Source organism: Pan paniscus, chromosome 5, assembly GCF_029289425.2.
Source record: "Pan paniscus chromosome 5, NHGRI_mPanPan1-v2.0_pri, whole genome shotgun sequence".
NCBI classification, from domain to species: Eukaryota; Metazoa; Chordata; class Mammalia; order Primates; family Hominidae; genus Pan; species Pan paniscus.
Window position 1 is genome coordinate 30,117,689 of NC_073254.2, and position 18,761 is coordinate 30,136,449.

The following is an 18,761-nucleotide window of genomic DNA, read 5'->3' on the forward strand; positions in this document are numbered from 1 at the left end:
CACATTTGTTCTGAAGGTGCTTTGTAATGTCCAAGTTTAGAGCAAAAGGACCCAGTTCAGAATTAGGCGATGCCATTAATTGTCTGTAGTCTGCTTAATCTGGAAGAGTTCCTCATTGTTTGTCTTTGACCTCAACACTTGAAAATTACAGGTCAATTATTTTTTAGAATGTCCCTTAATTTGGGTGCCTGGTGTTTCCTCATGATTACATTCTGGTTTGTGTTCTTGGCAGGAATGCCACAAGGGAAGTGATTCCTCCTCCTTGTTGTTGGGTCCTCTGTGGGGATACACAGTTCAGTCCTTCCCTTTCCACAGTCGTGTTCATGCTGATCATTCGACTGTGGTGGGCCTGTTAGGAGTAAAGTTGCCCATCTCAGCCTTTGCAGTGTATAAGTGATAAGAGAGGTTATTCTTTGAAACTAGTACATACTTCTCATCATCTTTATCATAATTGTATGCATATGGGCTTCCTATTTTATTCAAAGGGTTATAATCTGTTACTCCTATTATGTATTCTGATGTTCAGATTGTCCCAGATCACCGCCTCATCCGTGGATCCTCATCAGGCTGGCTTTTTATTCCATTTGACATGTCCCTGTCATCCTTCCAGCCTTGCTTCTGGCACAACAAAATGTTCCAGGCTCATGGTGTACTTTCCCGCCCTCAGTCCTGGAATTGGCCATGTCTTCAAGGAGCACTGCTTTCTTATAGGGACAAGTACTGTTGAGGAGCCAAGATCTGGGCACTAGGGATGCTGGGAACTATGGGAATGTCATTTCTTCCAGGTGCTCTTAGTAGACTGAGGTTGCATGTTTATAGGGGTCTGTCCGAAGTTCTGTGTATATTAAAATCCGTGAGTTAGCAGCCATACCTCCAATTTCAATTTAACACTAAGGGGGGTTCATGTGCATTCATCCCTGAGGAACTTGGCTCCTGTAATCCTTAATATACTTACTTGCTCTGTCTTTTCAGTGTAATCCACCTCCCATCTCTGCTTCTCTGCTGCCCCCACGATGGGAAACTCAGCCCTGACACCCCATATGGTTGCTCCTCACCCCCTCTCCTTGCCCAATTGCCCTGCCTTACTAATTGGCTTTGGGACTGAATTGTTGGGGGGGAAATTTTGACATTATAGGATAGTTCTTGGTGATTCTTAACACATAAGAAAGGAGAGCTATTAATGTATTTGTTAGAAATTTTGTAGCCCTTGTCGGTCGTTGAGCCTTGAAAACAGGGAGATACGAGGTAGGTGGGGTTCCCACCAGTTTATCTCCATTAGCTTTTTTGTTTGTTTTTGGAGACAGGGTCTTGTCTCATATCAAAATAAGAGGTTGTCCACTTCTGGAGTGCAGTGGCACAGTCATGGTTCTAAGCAGCCTCGACCTCCTGGGCTCAAGCCATCCTTCTGCCTCAACCTCTCCAATAGCTAGGCCTACAGGCGCAGGCAACCACACCCAGCAATTTTTTTTTTTTTTTTTGGGTAGAGAAGGAGCCTTGCTGTGTTCCCCAGGCTGATCTTGAAGTCCTGGGCTCATGCAATTCTCTTGCCATCTTGGCCTCCCAAAGTGCTGGGATGACAGGCATGAGCCGCCATGCCCAGCCATCTCCGTTAGTTTTTACATAGATTTTGGCTGAAAGATTCTCCTGATCTTGCATGTTGAGTATGAAGATGGAAAGGAAGCTGTGAGAACTAAATATGACAGAATCTTGTGCTGGATTGGCTGTATATAGAGAGAAGAACATGGCCACTAGACTGTGCGGCTGGTAGAGTGTGGTGTGATGATCAGGAATGGAGAATGAGTGGGATGTGTACTCAGAAGGATGTATTTGCCCTAAAGGAATCTTTGAAGGATCAGCAGCAACGTGATTCAGGTATATCTAGCCGTGCTTGGTTGTGCCGCCTATAGTCCATCTCCGTGGAGGCTGACACGGTGGAATCCTTGACACCTGGAGTTTGAGGCTGCAGTGAGACATGATTGTGCCTCAGCACTGCCGCCTTGGCAATTAAGTGGCACTTTGTCTCAAAAAAAAAAAAAAAAAAAACCAATGGTGATATGGGACTCTTAATTTGTGACTTTGGTCTTGCATGGCTTAAAATTTTTTTTTAAATGACAAATAATTGTACATATTTATGGGTCACATGATGATTTTGTGATACATGTAAGTGATCAGATGAGGGTAATCAGCATATCTCTCATCTCAAACATCTATAATTTCTTAGTGTTGGGAACATTCAACATCCTCCTAGGTGTTGCTAACTGTAGGCATCCTACAGTGGGATATAACACTAGAACTTATTCCTCCTATCTAACCATAATTTGGTATCCTTTTCTAAATATGCATGGCTTTTAAACGTAATTGGAGCCAGGTGTGTTTTTTGAGACAGAGTCTCACTCTGTCGCCCAGGCTGGAGTGCAATAGCGCGATCTTGGCTCACTGCAACCTCTGCCTTCTGAGTTCAAGTGATTCTCCTGCCTCAGCCTCCGAGTAGCTGGGATTACAGGCGCCCACCACTACGCCTGGCTAATTTTTGTGTTTTTAGTAGAGACAGGGTTTCACCATGTTAGGCTGATCTCGAACTCCTTACCTCAGGTGATCTGCCTGCCTCGGCCTCCCAAAGTGCTGGGATTACAGGCATGAGTCACCATGCCCGGCGAAGCCAGGTTCTTTAAAGAGTAACTATGACTTAACTAGTTTGGCTACTTTTTGGGAAAGGAATTTTGATGTCTAAAATTGCTGTCAGCATTTTGCTTAGTAAATAATGAAATAATAGTTTCTGCCTCCACCAGTCCACCAATCCCGTTTCATTAGGATGTCTGAAGATTGCTCTGTTGATTATGGAATTTAGTTATGCAAGTCTTCACTATGATGCAATTGTGACTGTTGTGTTTAGTTCTCAAAGGTAGAGAAGGAGAGAAACCCATCAGGGAATGTCTCAGTGATTCTGTGTAGAGAGGAATATGTGTGTTTGTGCTACATGTACTTGTGCGTGCACTATCTTATAACATTATATTTTCTGAGGTTCTGGGAAACCTGGAGAGTCTTTTAGTTGCGGAGGCATGCTTATTTATTGTTCAAATAAATGCCATCTAGAGAAAACATTACCAAGTAAGTACCTGGCTTTGAAGTTTCAGGATTCCAGACAGAAGAGAATCATCTTTTCATAGATAAAATTTACTTCTTTTAGATGTCAAATACAAAAAAAGCCTTAAATAATTGAAGCCTAGGAGATGTTTAAAACAAATTTAAAATAATGCTCTGAACCTTTGGAAATGAATTTCATTTATGAGCTAGACAATAAAAATAGGCTTTGTTATTTGTTTTTCTGTTCGTATACAATATTGTACTGTTTTGCTATTTCTCTTATACTTTTTTTAGATCTGAGGTATTAAAAATGAGTCATCCTAGCTTTACAATACGATTTTTTTTTTCCGGGAGGATAAGTGTGTTTACCTGATCTGACTCTACAAACCCCAAATGACAGATGATGCTTATTATAGCTTCATGACCCTGAAAATCTGATGGATTTGGTGGCCTTAGATAGCATCTTTTAATAGGTAGTTTCTTGAGCTAATTAAAACCTGTATTTCAGTGTGTACAAAGGTTACATAGTGATCCGTGTTGTTGTGGTACTTTAATAATTTTATTTCCATTTTGATTTAAGAAAAACAGGATGTTAAGCTTTTTTTTTTTTTTTACAATCATAAAAGTAGCTCCTGTTCATCTTGGGAATATTGGCAGAAGAAAGGTAAAGAAGTAGGCAAAAGAATGCATTCAAAACAGCATCTCCACCATCTCCCAGAGACGACCGCTGTTAATTACCTTGTTTGTGACTATTTTACTGAGCATTCTATGTGCATGTATAATACATATTTTTCCTGAAATGATATTGCATTATACTTTCGTTTTTGCAGTCTGATTTTCCTACTTAACACTGTCACAAAAATGCCTGTCATTTCATTTTAATAGCTTATGTTCCATTTGGTGAATGTCTCATAATTTATCTAATTCCTGATGCACATTTTAGAGATATTTCCACCTTTTTGATATCCACTGCTAATGACGCATATCCTTAGTTAAATCTTCACCTTGTTGAAGCCCTTTCAGGCAAAGTTGACAGTTGGGAATGCGATTAACCTTCTTACACCTGCATCCTAATTCTGTTCTTTTTTGGTGCTGATTCCAAAGCAAACATAGCTTGTCACATCCCCAAGCCTCTAGTGTTTACCATAAAGAGCTCAGTCAGCCCATCACCCTTGGGTGACAGCGAGCACTGTGAGGGGTAAAGAAGGCAGTCTTTAATATGCTCATTATTTATAGGGAAGAAAGTCTGGCTGCAGAAATAATGAAGGAAGCAAATCAAACACCTGGAAGTGATGTTTGTTGCTAAGGATCCAGGTCTTTTTTTTTTTTTTTTCTTCTCCAGTCCTCAATTATTACCTTTAATATTCTCGGCACTTCTTTGGGATTTGGAAGAGAATAAATCGTGAGGCCAAGGGAAAGACAGCGAGTGGAATTCTTTAAACCTTGTTTGTTATCTCTTAATGACAGTGAGAAATCTTTGAGATGGGGAGGAAAAACCCTATACCATTAATACTGGGATTAGTATAGATATGTAAACACCCAGCTAGTCATTCTGAGGTTAAAAGCTTTAGAAATCTAAAACAAATTTGTTTTAAGACACTACCAGCTAAGTCTGCAAGGCTCTTTCATTTCCTATTTAATATTGTGACCTAAAATTTCTACAGGAAAGGAGGATGGGATGAATAGTGCAGCCGGCCCGAGGTATTTGCCTGCAGTGTATTTATCTTTAAATAGCTGCTTTGAAGGGGTCCACATGTCTCTTGCCAGAGGCATAATTAGTATCTTTCACTGGCACACGCGGGGAAGAGGGTTTTGCGCTTGCTGCATGCAGTGATTCGTACCATCGCCGTATTCCCTGTCACCACTCTCGTTATTCTTAATGAGTTCTGTCGTCTCCTCTTTGTTCTGACTATGATTATTAACAGATTAAAAAGAGCTTAATGTAGCAGAGCACTGGCAGGTTAAATGATTCTCTTATTTACATTTTCCTCTTTACGGGGCACTGCAAACAAGGGGATTCCCAAAGGGGACTCCTGAAGCATGCAAACCTACATACACAGTTCATTCCTATGACCGTGGGCATCACAGTTCAGCGTCACAGCTCGGCACAGTGAAGAGAGTGTTATTATGGGGAATTCCTCGTAAATATCCTTACTGTCAGCCGTTGTGAAGCAATGCTGTCTTGTTTTGGAACTGCCTGCCTTTTGTTTCTTCTGTCTTACAGAATCTTTAGTGATCAGCTGTCATTCAATTGCTAATTAATTCAGCAAACCTTTATTAAACTCTTTTTGTATGCTAGACACCTAGAAAACAGATTAGACACAGGAAAGCAGTATTGGTGGTGGGTGAAATTGAGGATATAACAATAAATGCGTGAAAATGCTGGGATAGAGGTGTGTACCCATAAAAGCAGGAAGGGAGAGGCCCTGGGATGGCTGCAAAGGAATGCTGACATTTGCTGCAGGTCTCGCGTTACAGTGCATTAGGAATCTTTGCAGAAAGAGGATAGTGCTGGGAAGGGGTTCTGCAGAAGCAACTGCCAAGGCATGGATTGATGTTGGAGGTCCTGGAGTTAAAGCAAGAAAGTTAGGATAAGCCTCAGATTCTGCATGCCCTGGGCTAGTTACTGGAGTATCCCTTGGCGTTCTTCAAGTCAGGGGTGACATCATAATACACCTATGAGGCTAGGAAGATGTTACTGGCAGCTCTGCAGAAAATCGATTGAGGCTGCAGGGAGTTCTTGCTAGGGGCATTGGCAGAAGGCTGGCATGTCTTGGGCAGATGATTTAAATATTTCTCAGCCTGAGCTTCCTCATCTGCGAAATGGATATTCTAGAGTCTATAGCACATAGTTGTTGCAGAGCTAATGGGTATGAAATAGCCCAGAATTGATACCTGAGGCGATCATCCACATATAGGCATCCTTTGATAACTCAGAGGACTGATTTATGGACCTCCTTTTGACACCAAAATTCATGGATACTCAAGTCCATTATGTAACATGGCACATGGTATTTGCATGTATGCACATCCTCCTGTATACTTTAAATCATCTCTTGATTACTTATAATACCTAATACAATGTAAATGCTATGTAAATTTGTTAGACAATTTTGTTTAGAGAATAATTACAAGGAAAAAAAGAGGCTGTATGTGTTCAGTAGAGATGCAACTGTCCCTTTTTTTACCTGAATTTTTTTGATCTACAGTTGGTTGATTCCATGGGTGCAGAAGTGTCTGATACAGAGGTCCAACTGTACATTTATTTACCATTTTTTTCCAGTGAATTGAGGCAGAGAGGTAGTGGAGAGGAAGATTATTAGATTTTGGATTTAGGTGGAACTGTCTAAAAGACCAGCTGAATCGGCCACAGGTAATAGAAGAGACAGCCAACCTGTGGTGTTTTTTCTAAAGAGCGTTGCTGGCCTCATTGGCAAGGAACACATATTTTGATGTGGTCCTAGCCTTGAGTATTGAGGACTAGGATTTCTAAGTAGGGCAAATGCAAAAGCCTGGGGTGATTTAGAGGTCACAGAATGAAAGGGGATTAACCTGCCAGAAAGCAATTAAGTAATCCCCCAATTGCAAGGAACACTATGGTGCTAGTAATGAGCTTCCTTGAGCAAAATGGGAATACTTTACATTATGTAAACTCTTTGGGGAGGAAAGCACACTGTCTCCAGTGGTACACAACTTTTTTTGAGGGTCTCCGGGAGTTGTTGCATCTTAGTTTTTGAGAGCAGCAGTAGTGAAAGTGTATGTTTGAGAATGGTGTCATCACTGCCTAGGGGCTTTCAGTGGCCTTAACGTTCTGCATATGCTTGGTTTTCTCCTAGAGTCAGTTACTTAGCTCAGTTCTGCTGAGCTACCTGTTTCATTTGTTGGGATAGTTTATCAGTTAATAATGAAGAAATCTGAAACCCTGAAATTTTTGAGGTCTGAGGAGGGGAAGGATGGATCACTTTTATTGGCCCTGTGACCTTGATCAGATGTTATTAATAAGACTGTAGGTCATTTTGCCGTGAGGATTCTCCCTGCTACAGGCCAGCTGGCCTCTGACCATGTTGTGCCCTCCCTGAAGATAAGGCAGGCTTCCTTTTTGCTGCCAGTGAGTACTGGCACAGATTCAGTAGTACTTCTCAGAGTCATCTCTGGCCTTCTCCTTACTTTCTAGAGAGTCCTTGAGTCTTTCTGAAATCCACTTAGAGAACATGGAAATAAGACTTTAAGTATGGCAGTGCTGTTTTGTTGGCCAAGCACCTTGCTGACTGAAGGGGTTTCATTTGTAGCACTAAAGTCCCTGGTGTCTGTGTCCCACAGGGAAGTTGAGTATTCGGCTTCTCTATTGGGAACTGAGGAAGGCCTCACATGATTCGCACAAAGACTTTTGTCTGTAGTGGCTGTTAGAATGCTCATTTTGTTGTTGTTGTTGTTGTTTTGTTTTTTGAGACGAAGTCTCCCACCCTGTGTCACCCAGGCTGGAGTGCAGTGGCGTGATCTCGTCTCACTGCAACCTCCGCCTCCCATGTTCAAGGTATTCTCCTGTCTCAGCCTCCTGAGTAGTTGGGAATACAGACGTGCCCCACCACACCCAGCTAATTTTTCTATTTTTAGTAGAGACGGGGTTTCACCATGTTGACCAGACTGGTCTTGAACTCCTGACCTCAGGGGATCTGCCCACCTTGGCCTCCCAAAGTGCTGGGATTACAGGCATGAGCCACTGCACCCAGCCAGAATGTTCACTTTCTTACTGGTTTCTTCTTCTCCACTTGAGATAATACCGTGATGGCTTGAGCACCATCATGGCTGCTGCTATGTGGTATGATTTCTATATTCAGTGAGATGAAGCGAACCATAGATAGACCTTGTGGCATTTGACTGGGTGTGTATTTGAATGTGTTTTAAATTGCCAGTGCAGACAACAATGTAGGAAAGGTTGTAAGGGGAACGTTACAGTTTTCAATGACAAAGATGCTAGATTAGCGTGGGAATAGGAGATTGGGAGGGAAGGTGGTATGATAACCATTGTATTCTCCTTGTGAAGTCCCACATGTTAATTGCACTTGCAGATAGAATACTACCCTAATGTCGGGAATTTCCTATTTGTGGGATTAGATAGGCACACCTGGGTGCTTGTTTGCACTAGTTCTTGAGAGCTGTAATCCAGGAGGAGGAGGGAGGGTTGCTGAAGGAAAGACTGGCCATGCATCTAGGAGGTCATTGCGTCATCCCTCCTTGGTCCTTAACAAAGACCAAAGGTTCAGCTTATTCTAACCATTGAGTTCATTTTGCATTTTCATCCCCTGTCTCCCAGATTCTGGTCACCAGCCAATCTAGTTACTTTCCTATTTGGGAAAGAAGATATGCTGTCACCTATGGAAAGAATGACAGTATGATTTTATACCTATGAGCATAATAATATCACCTTACTGTGAGTCACTCAGCTTGCTTTTGCCTATGTTTGGAGCCATAAAAATGTTTCGACTGAAGACATTATGCTCTGTATACAGTTGAGTAACCTCGAGTCTCATGACAAGTAAGCAACTCCCAGAGCCATGGCCTCATCCTGGAGTCTTGGATCCCATGTAGAGTCCCTTCAGTGATGGTATCTTTTTTTTTTTTTTTTTGGAAATACCTATTTAAAAAGAAGTACATTCCCAAGATGAGCATGATTGGATAGGCACCTCCGTATTCAGTAAGGAATAGGGATTCCCTTTGTGTTTTGCTCATGCTATTGAGGGCTGCTTCCCTATCTCTGCTACACAAATCCCTCTTCATACCAGAAAGGACATTAAGTGAACGTTTTACATTCATTTTAATTTTAACCATTACCTTTCCTTTAGGGCAATTGATAGTAATTTTGTCTTGATACAATGGAGATAAATTATTTAAGACATGAATGCAAGTCACCTTACAGATAATAATAGCACATGGAGCATCTGGATCTGGCAAATACTTTTAGGATGGTAGGCAAATGAATGCGAATTGGGAAATTCTGTTTTAATTTCTTCCCTAATAAGTTGTAGTCAGACCAGGAATGGGCAGAGATCGGCACTGGACATGTTATATTTGTCCCAAAGTCTTTTAGGGAAGTTTGTGTTTACATGTTGTGCATGCATGAACATGTGAGATGAATGTAGACAGCTGCCCTGTTTGAGTCTCTGGTGCTTTGAACAGTGGTGATACATACATACGTAGATTGACGCACTAGGGTATTTGGGTGCAACTGCTTTCTTCTGTGACTTCTTTCATCTTCTATCCGTTGCCCAAGTCCCTGCCAGCTCACTTTGAAGTTTTGTTTCTTAATTTGATAGTCGGGGTTGATTACTTTTCATTCTGTTTATGTATCCTGAAGATGAAACACAAACTCAGTGGGCCAGCCCCATGGTAATTGGGTCAAGCAATAGAATTTGACTCTGCAGCTAAATGACAGTGCACAGGGAATCCCTTTAGGGTCTTTCCAAAATACAGCCAAGCGATGTTTGGCTGCTTAAGATCAAGAACTGATCGAGGGAGGGAAGATAATGGGCAGGAGGGCTTGTCTGTGTACATGATTCATAGAGAAGAATCCAATTTTATAGAAACCACAGCCTAAATTAGAGAAAGCAAGCTTTTGGATTAAAATGATCTCTGTTGTGGTTGTAACATACCACAGTTTGATTTTTGTCCAGATGAAAACATTTGGTTTGCACTTCAGTAAATATTGTGGAGACATTGCCAGCTAATTCTGAAAAGTAATGAAATACGGCTTTGGCAAAGAGCAGATGCATTCCGTACTCTGATTGCTCTTATCTGATCCAAGTTCAGATTTTTTTTACATTTGCTAATGCACTTGAATAATCGGGAGAGAAAATCTGCCTGTAATTTTAATAGGAAACTGTCTATACTGACTATACTTTTATAATGACCACCCATAAAGTCTTCCCCTGCTCCCCCTGAAAAAAATCCCACACAATTCTCAAACCTCTAAAACATACAGCTTTTGTTGGTTACTTTTCTAAAATGAGAGTTTGTAAAGGAGCGATACGATGTGGTGTTCCATATGAGAAGTCAGCCTCTCTCACTTGCTAAATAATGTGAACAGAGCTTGTGTTTTTGCCATGCAGAGTCCACCCCTGAGAACGCAAGGTCATGTGGGGTTGTGGAGCCCTTTTCTTTTTTTTTTTTTTTTTTTCGAGGTGGAGTTGCCCTCTTGTTGTCCAAGCTGGAGGGCAATGGCACAGTTTCAGCTCACTGCAACCTCTGCCTGCTGGGTTCAAGTGATTCTCCTGCCTCAGCCTCCCTAGTAGCTGGTATTACAGGCATCTGTCACCATGCCCAGCTAATTTTTATATTTTTTAGTAGAGATGGAGTTTCGCCACGTGGGCCTGGCTAGTCTCGAACTCCTGACCTCAGGTGATCCTTCTGCCGTGACCTCCCAAAGTGCTGGGATTACAGGTGTGAGCCACCGCGCCCGGCCTGTTCTGTTTTCAAATACGTCTGCTAGATACGAAGTTTCTACCGACTCAGCACAATATAATTACGTAATGCATCCATTCACCCATTTCATACTGAGAAATACGCAATAGTTTTCTCCAGTGATAAACACCCTGGGCTGCTATTTGACTTGAGGGGTTTGAAATATCCTTTCTTTCATCCTGTTTGTATCGAGCAGATTCTTCCTCCTCTGCATTTATTTCTAAATGAGTTAATCAAGCTGGTATCTAGGTAAAGAGGAAATAAATGCTCTTTATATAAATGTCTTAATTAATTTTAGTTTCTTAGATGCTTTGTGTCTTATGCATTTGAGGTTGTTATTTAGCTATTTTCTAGATATTAGTCCTTTTCTATCGCTGTGACCATTTTTACTTTGGCATGAAATAAGAGATGATCTTACTGCATTTGTCTCGAGGAGAAAAAAAGAACCTACTTTGGCTTCATTTTTACCAATTCTGTGGCTTCTCTGGGTCTGGAATGCCAGTTTGACCCCTCTGTGATTTTACAAGTGGACATTCCAGCAGAATTCTTACAGGGATTTACAGCAACCACGTGGTGACAGAGCAATGGCATGTGCAGCGTTAGACTCTGTTGGCTTTATTCTTTTGTACCTACTTCTGTTTGTCTATGACGTGATGAGATGGACAGGTATGAGGGTGCCCGACCAAATTCTGGAGGTCTGTTCCTTCTAGGGGAGACGCCAGTTGTTCATGAGTGCTCCCCCTGGTGGATGGGTGATGGATTGGCCGTGGCCCTTGGAGGATGATGCCAAGGAGGACAGTCAGGCCATATCCAGGCTTGGGGAGACAGTGTTGTCCTTGTGGGGTACCCACCAGTGAGAAGAAGGGGTACAAGCTTAACCTCTGAACTAAGGGCACTCTGGTGGTGGTTAACTGACCTCCTCCCCTGGAGTTCATTTTTATGCTGCTTCAATCCCTTTCCTACACTTTCCCTTTTCCCAGTCTTCCTTCCATTCAACATATTACCTCCTGATTCCCCATCTGATTTACAAATCCTTCATTACCCATTTTTCTTTGTTGATTCTTTACCTTTAGATCCAGACCAACATGCCAATTACCTGAATAGAAGCAGAATCATCCTCTAGGTTGAAAACAATCCTTTTTTCCTGTGTCCCCATATGTAGAAGAAATCGTGTTCTTTCTCACCTCTGACTTCAGGGCCAGTTCCGTCAGAGGGACTTACTACTATTATAAGGTTTTACTTTGAGAGCAAGTTCCTCAGAATTGCCCTTATTCCTCACTGGTCTTCCATTTCTAATCTTTCTTCCATTTTAGCCCCTCACTTTCTTTCCCAGCACTCAGCAGGTCACATCACATATTCGTATTTGCCGAGGAGCCATTAAAACAAATCCATTCATAATGTTGGTGGTTTTCTGCTTTTGTTAAAAAATTATCGTCTATGGGCCGGGCATGGTGGCTCACTCCTGTAATCCCAGTGCTATGGGAGATCAGGTGGGAAGATCACTCGAGGTCAGGAGTTTGAGACAAGCCTCGGCAATATAGCGAGATCCTGTTCCTACAAAAAATGAAAAAATTATCTGGGTTTGGTGGTGTGCACCTGTACTCCCAGCTACAGGAGGCTGAGGTGGGAGGATCACTTGTGGCCAGGAGGTCGAGGCCGTAGTGAGTCATGATCACACCACTGCATTCCAGCCTGGGTGACAGAGTGATTTCTTGTCTCAAAAACAATATCTTATCCTTTGTGTAGATATCAACAAAGTCTGGATGCTGAACTGAGCGTCTAGATATTTTCTCCATTTTAGTTCTTTGCAACATAAACTCAATCCTCACCCTTTCTCTCAACATCTTGAGTGTAAGGAATGTGATATTTGCTTCATGCTGCTTCTCTAATGTTTGAGTTTTTAAAAAAATCCTCAACAGATCCTGTTAAGTGGAAGTTAATTCCTTATTTCTAATGTGCTTCACATGGATTTTTACCTGATTCTCTTTGAATCTTAGAATATTTTTATTGGATCTTACTGCTGTATTTTTTTTGTTGTTGTTTGTTCGTTTTTTTTTTTTTTTTTTTTTTTTTTTTGAGACGGAGTCTTGTTCTGTTGCCCAGCCTGGAGTGCAGTGGCATGATCTCGGCTCACTGCAACCTTCGCCTCCCGGGTTCAAGTGATTCTCCTGTCTCAGCCTCCCGAGTAGCTGGGATTACAGACATGCATCACCATGCCCAGCTAGTTTTTGTATTTTTAGTAGAGACGGGGTTTCACCATATTGGCCAGGCTGGTCTCGAACTCCTGACCTCAGGTGCACCACCCGCCTTGGCTTCCCAAAGTGCTGGGATTACAGGCGTGAGCCACCACGCCCAGCCTTATTGCTGTTATTTTTATATTGCTCTCACATGGCCTCATTTGTGGAGTTTATTTCCTTTGCAAGCGAGGGGAGAGAGGAAGGCTGGAGGGGTGATGGCCCTCCTCTTGAAATACATGCCTGTAACAGCTTTCCCTCCTGCTTCTCCTGTTTCCTTCTGACAAATGGTTGAATTGGCTGCAGAAGTTACTATTAGAAAGATCTACACAAGAACCTGCTGTTTTTATACCAATCCATCGTTTGGATTTCAGCTGCTAGTCATTGCCTCCAAGATACAGTATAGGAAGGTTGTTCTTTAAAAGAAATTAAGCATGGATATTTTTATCTGGGAGGAACTATTTAACCTATCCCATCTCCTTTTAGAAGAGGGAAGTTTAATGGCAGAGTCTAAAACTTACAAGTTCTCTCCTAATAGTATGACTGACAGCATGTGTTAGATCGATAGTAAAATAATTTGAATATTTTTTGAGTGCTGTAGTTACTCTTGTTTTTTCATAAATACTTATAAAGGTAGATTTAGGGAAGAGGGATCAACAAGATTGTTGTATTTGATTAGATAACCTGTCTGTACCCATGAATGGTGATACTGTACTGAAAACCATGCTAGTTAGCCTCCTGTTTTCCTTGTCAGTCTTGTACCAATTGTAAAACCATTTAGATTGAGCATATATTTTGGTCCAGTGGAAATGTGGATAGATATTTTTTTCTCTTTCTCTTTTAACTCCTAACTGTTTATTTTACTCCTTCTTCTATTTGATTTTCCCCAAAGTCTGTGTCAGGTTTAAGAACCTTCTTTCTGTCCAGAATCTACTTCTAAATGGAGACAATCAAGGGGAGGGGAACAACACATCAAAATGGCTTTTGTAAGACCAAGTTGAAATCTTCTGTCTACAGAGGGTCTTTTTGCCGACTGTATCCCTTTGCAGTTGCATATCCACTCAGTAATGTGGTTCACATAATTTGGGGGGTTTTTGAACATTGATAGGTCATGAAGATGCCTGTAGGAAAAGGAAGTGGTTGAAGGTCCCACATAGTCTTTGCATTTTGGGGAGATGGGTGCTTGGTTTGCCATCTCAGCTCCTGATACTGCTCATTTTCCATTTCCTTGTCACTGAGCATATATAGTTCCGAAGCTGGACAGAAATGGTTTTAACTGTGTGTTTAAACCTTGAGATCTTTGAGATCTCTATTTAGGTAGGAGAGTGAATTGGTGATCTGTCTCTTCGGTGATGTTACTGGAGTGTTTTTAGCTCATTTATAGTCAGGCAGGCAAGAGAAGACATGAATTTTGTATTTACTAGTTCTTTTACTATTAGACTGAAGGGGATTTTGTTTGTGTTTTAGAAGCCTCTGGTTCCAAACAATGTACAAATGACTTGATTGTATTTCCTGAATTGCCTTTGTTTGATAAAGAAGAACTATATTGTGCTTTTTTCTTTTTTTAAGAATATTGAGCCTAAGGGTGGGCATGGGGGCTCATGCCTGCAGTCCCAGCACTTTGGGAGGCCAAGGCAGGAGGATCGCTTGAGTCCAGAAATTTCAGACCAATCTGGGCAACATAGCGAGACTCCATCTCCCCACAAAAAATTAGCTAGGTGTGGTGGTGCGCACCTGTAGCTCCAGCTACAGGATTGCTTGGCCCAGTAAAGGGTGCAGTGAGCTGTGATCGCGCCACTGCACTCAGCTTGGGCAACAGAGTGAGACCCTTTCTAGAAAAATAATGATATTGAGCTTATTTTTTTGTTACTTTAAAATCCGGAATGAGAACCTTTGAGGATGAGAGGTTAAGATGTAAAAGGGTAAAGGTGAGGAGATCGGTTCCCCCGTTGGGAGGTTTATTTCTTTATTTTTTATTTCAAATTCAGCACTTTTACTTAGTGCAGCGTGGGAATTTATTTGGGCGATTTTTGCATCCAGTTAACCTAATCAGGACATCAAAGTAACTTCCAAAACTATTGGAATTTGGGGAATTCATATCCACCAAAAGGAATGAATATTCCTTATGAATACAACACAGTGATTTTATATAATGAAATGTTATATTCTGTTTTTACTTCTGTCTTCTCTGTCTTTTTTTTTTTTAAGTCTATTAATTTAGAGTAATCTCTCTTCCTCAGCAGTGGGTAGGTGTTTTTATTTTATTATTTTTTTGTTCCATCCTTGGAGGTGTTTGTTTTTTTTCTCAAGAGATATTCAGATGAGATTTTAAAAATCCTTATTTGTTCTATTTTGCATCTTCTTCCTGCTGGGGGATTTTGCTTGAAATACGTTCAAAAGGCACAGATGATCTTGGGAGTATTTGAAAAATAAATTTAAAATGGCAGTAGAGATCAGTTGCTTTGTTTTTTCTCCTCGGTTTTGTTTCATTGTGGTGTTCCTTCTGGAAAGGGTGAGGGTCAAGGCCTGTGTTTATGAGCTGTTTTTCTCATTCCACCAGGTTCTCCTGCGCTGCCCAACAGCATGGTGTATTTTGGAAGCTCTCAGGATGAGGAGGAAGTCGAGGAGGAAGATGATGAGACAGAAGACGTCAAAACAGCCACCAACAATGCTTCATCTTCATGCCAGTCGACCCCCAGGAAAGGAAAAACCCACAAACATGTTCACAACGGGCATGGTAGGTCCACCGTTGAACTTGGTTGGATAAGAAAAAATCTAAAGCTTTGGGTGAGAGCTGGAAGAGAGCCTCTGCTGAGAAGAGATGAGATGAAGGCAAAGCTCGTTCTGGGTACTTCTCCAGGGCCAGACACTTCATGGGCAGAGGGATTATTAGTGTAGCTTAGTGTAGTCCAGGGTGTTCTAGGTGAGTGCAGATACTCTGATGATGTGGAGATGATGGTAAATTCTATAAGAGCTGTAGATAAACAGGCATCAGAACAGGAAAAGACCAGATCTTCATGGGGATGGTCCAGAAGATTTGGTGAAACAACATCTGTGCCCCCCTTTAATTACTAATGTGATTTTAGCAGGTGGATATGGTATAGGAAGAAAATTATCATTCCTCCTATGGAACTGCACATACATTCTGAAGTGGACTGATTTTCCCCTTGCGTGTATAGTGTGGAGGAGGAGGATAAAAGGCAGGAACAATAGCTTGAGTATCACAGCAAAGAAACTCATCTTATGTGGATAAGTTGGCTACAGAAAGTGCCTAGTGGTCTTTCTTTTCTCTCTCTCTCTCTCTTTCTTTCTTTCTTTCTTTCTGTCTGTCTGTCTGTCTGTCTGTCTCTCTCTCTCTCTCTCTCTCTCTCTCTCTCCCTCTCTCTCCCTCCCCCCTTCTCTCCTTCTTGCTTTTCCTTTCTTTCCTTTCTTTCTTTTGTGACGGAGTCTCACTCCGTCGCCCAGGCTGGAGTGCAGTGGCACGATCTCGGCTCACTGCCAGCTCTGCCTCCCGGGTTCACGCCATTGTCCTGCCTCATCCTCCTGAGTAGCTGGGACTACAGGCCCCCACGTATTACAGACGTGAGCCACCACGCCTGGCCGCCTAGTGGTTTTTCAATAGAGAAGTGACTTAAATGGAGTTGTGCCCTGAAAACATAAAGCCGGCATCGATGATGAGGACTTCTTAAAGGGAAATAACTTGAAGAAGGGGAAATGCACAGCGAGGTTGTAATTGTAGGCAATTCCCTGACCGAAGGTTGTCCAGTAGACATTGGAAGATGTAGAATAGGTATAAAAAGGAGTGATTTCAGAGGCAGCACAGAGGTAGTCCTGAACCAATTGGAATTGCACTGAGTGGGGTAATGAGAGTAAGAAAAGAGGAAAGAGGCTGGGCGAGGTGGCTCACGCCTGTAATCCCAGCACTTTGGGAGGCTGAGGCGGGCAGATCACGAGGTCAAGAGATCAAGACCATCCTGGCCAACATGGTGAAACCCCATCTCTACTAAAAATACATAAATTAGCCAGGCATGGTGGTGTGCTGCTGTAGTCCCAGCTACTCGAGAGGCCGAGGCAGGAGAATGGCGTGAACCCGGGAGGCGGAGGTTGCAGTGAGCCGAGATCGTGCCACTGCACTCCAGCCTGGGCGACAGAGCGAGACTCTGTCTCAAAAAAAAAAAAAAAAAAAAAAAAAGTAGGAAAGAAAGAGGAGGGAAGCAAAGAGAATGGGAGTCAGGAGATATGGCTGTTTTCTGTTGCCCTCCTATCAGCTACTCCACTAGACATATTTTACTTAGGACCCACTGACACCCTGTAAGATAGAGAAGCCTTGTCTATACAAATGGCGGAAAATCAGTGCTGTCTGTAAGTGATTGAGGCAAAGGAGAGCTGCTCATTTTTCTCCTTGGTGCCTATGCACTGAGCTATCATTTGCCTTTCTGGATTCACTGGGAAATAGAGGCTCAGGACAAGCACAGCTTAGACATGATTGAAATCTCTGTCTAGCTTTCATTATTGTTGGGCATTTCTGCTCTGTCCACTTAATAATTGTTCATCTGGCTTGCCTCTTGCTTTTGATTGTGTTTAGGTGACACATCTGCATAGTAGAGGGTGCAATCTCTTTTTAGGGACTTGTGGTTTAATTGGGGAGATGGGGTAAATACAAAATGTAACTACATTTTAACCTTTCGGGAAAAGGTTGTTACCTGCAGCTGTGGTCATCAGGGCACCTGGGTGGTTGGAAGAGAGCTGCATATGTGAATTGGAATGCAGGTATTAGTGTACGGATGTAATTTCTGAGGAGGAAGAACATCGCAAACAGAGCGATGCGGAATAATGCCTGTTTTTGGGACTGTTGCCTGTTGTTCCACCAGTGTGGAGGTCTACTGTTTGGTGACCTGGAAAGACCTGGGCACGAGAAAGAATTCTAATAACAGAATAGGAAACTGTTGATGGTTTTAGATGTGGGAGTAAGAGGAAATGCGTCAAGTTCTGAACGAGTCCTTTGGTAGCAGACTAGTCTGAAATAAAGGAAAAAATTATTGTATTCAGAGAGTTCCATCCAGGCAACAGCTGATGTGAACCTGAACTTGAGAAGCTACAGTGGCATAGCTTTTCCCAGGGGCCTGCAGAGGCGGGGGTGAAGGTAATTGAATAGGAATTAGGAATGGGTTGATTTGTGGAAAGGTAATAACTTTATAATCTTTTGAGTTTGTGTTGATGGTGAGAGACAACCGAATTATTGAGAATACACCAGGAATTTATCATTTTGGAGTTGCTGCTTGAAGCCTCCTGAATAAGTAAAGTTTTTGAAATATAATATGGATAGAAAGGAAACTTCTGGAGAACTTTTTCTGTGAAGGAATTTAATTTTCTAGGTTTCTTTTTGGTTTAATAGAGATTGAAGAGTGAAGAAATATGAACAAAACATGGAATTACCCTCATCTGTTGTCTTCTGCATGGCTGTATGATAGAAATCTGTTTCATCAGTGTAGTATCGGATTGGGTCCTTTTCATAAGTTGTTTTTCACCCTTTTATGCTGATTGGGCAGGTGAATTTATCTGTCATCTTGATCAGTTGAGTTAATCCCATGTATACTAGTGCAGTTGTACTGGGGTTGCTAACTCCTTTGTTTTCCAGAGTGTTTGAGCTTGATTTAGAGACATTGGATTCACATGCTGATTTTTCTCATGGATTCAGTTTTTAATGTTAAGAATCATCATCTGCATGGATCTTAGCTATGTGTAGGGGCAGTGACTATTTGGCAGCATGTTACATGGAGCATGTGAAAGAAGGGGATGGAATGAGGGTGAAGGGATAGGCTGAGCTCTCACCTAAAGGAGGGCATAATGATTCTACATTGACCACTGTCATTGCCACTAGGAGTCAAGGAAAGTGTAACTATCTATAGATACATATCTCTGTGCATTTACACAGATGAACTTCTGAGTTTCAAAAATCTTAGGAGATTCTACTTTTTCATTTTT

General features: G+C 41.9%; 1 protein-coding gene across 4 annotated transcripts in view; it reads left to right on the top strand.

Annotated features, from left to right (window-relative positions):
- JARID2 (jumonji and AT-rich interaction domain containing 2) overlaps positions 1-18,761 on the top strand; it is a 277,296-nt gene that overhangs the window by 207,901 nt on the left and 50,634 nt on the right. For all 4 annotated transcript variants that reach the window (XM_014345230.5, XM_055113199.2, XM_034961485.3 and 1 more), the window contains one exon: positions 15,337-15,513. In XM_014345230.5, the coding sequence (XP_014200716.2) occupies positions 15,337-15,513 (177 nt within the window). The remainder of the gene's footprint in view (positions 1-15,336; positions 15,514-18,761) is intronic.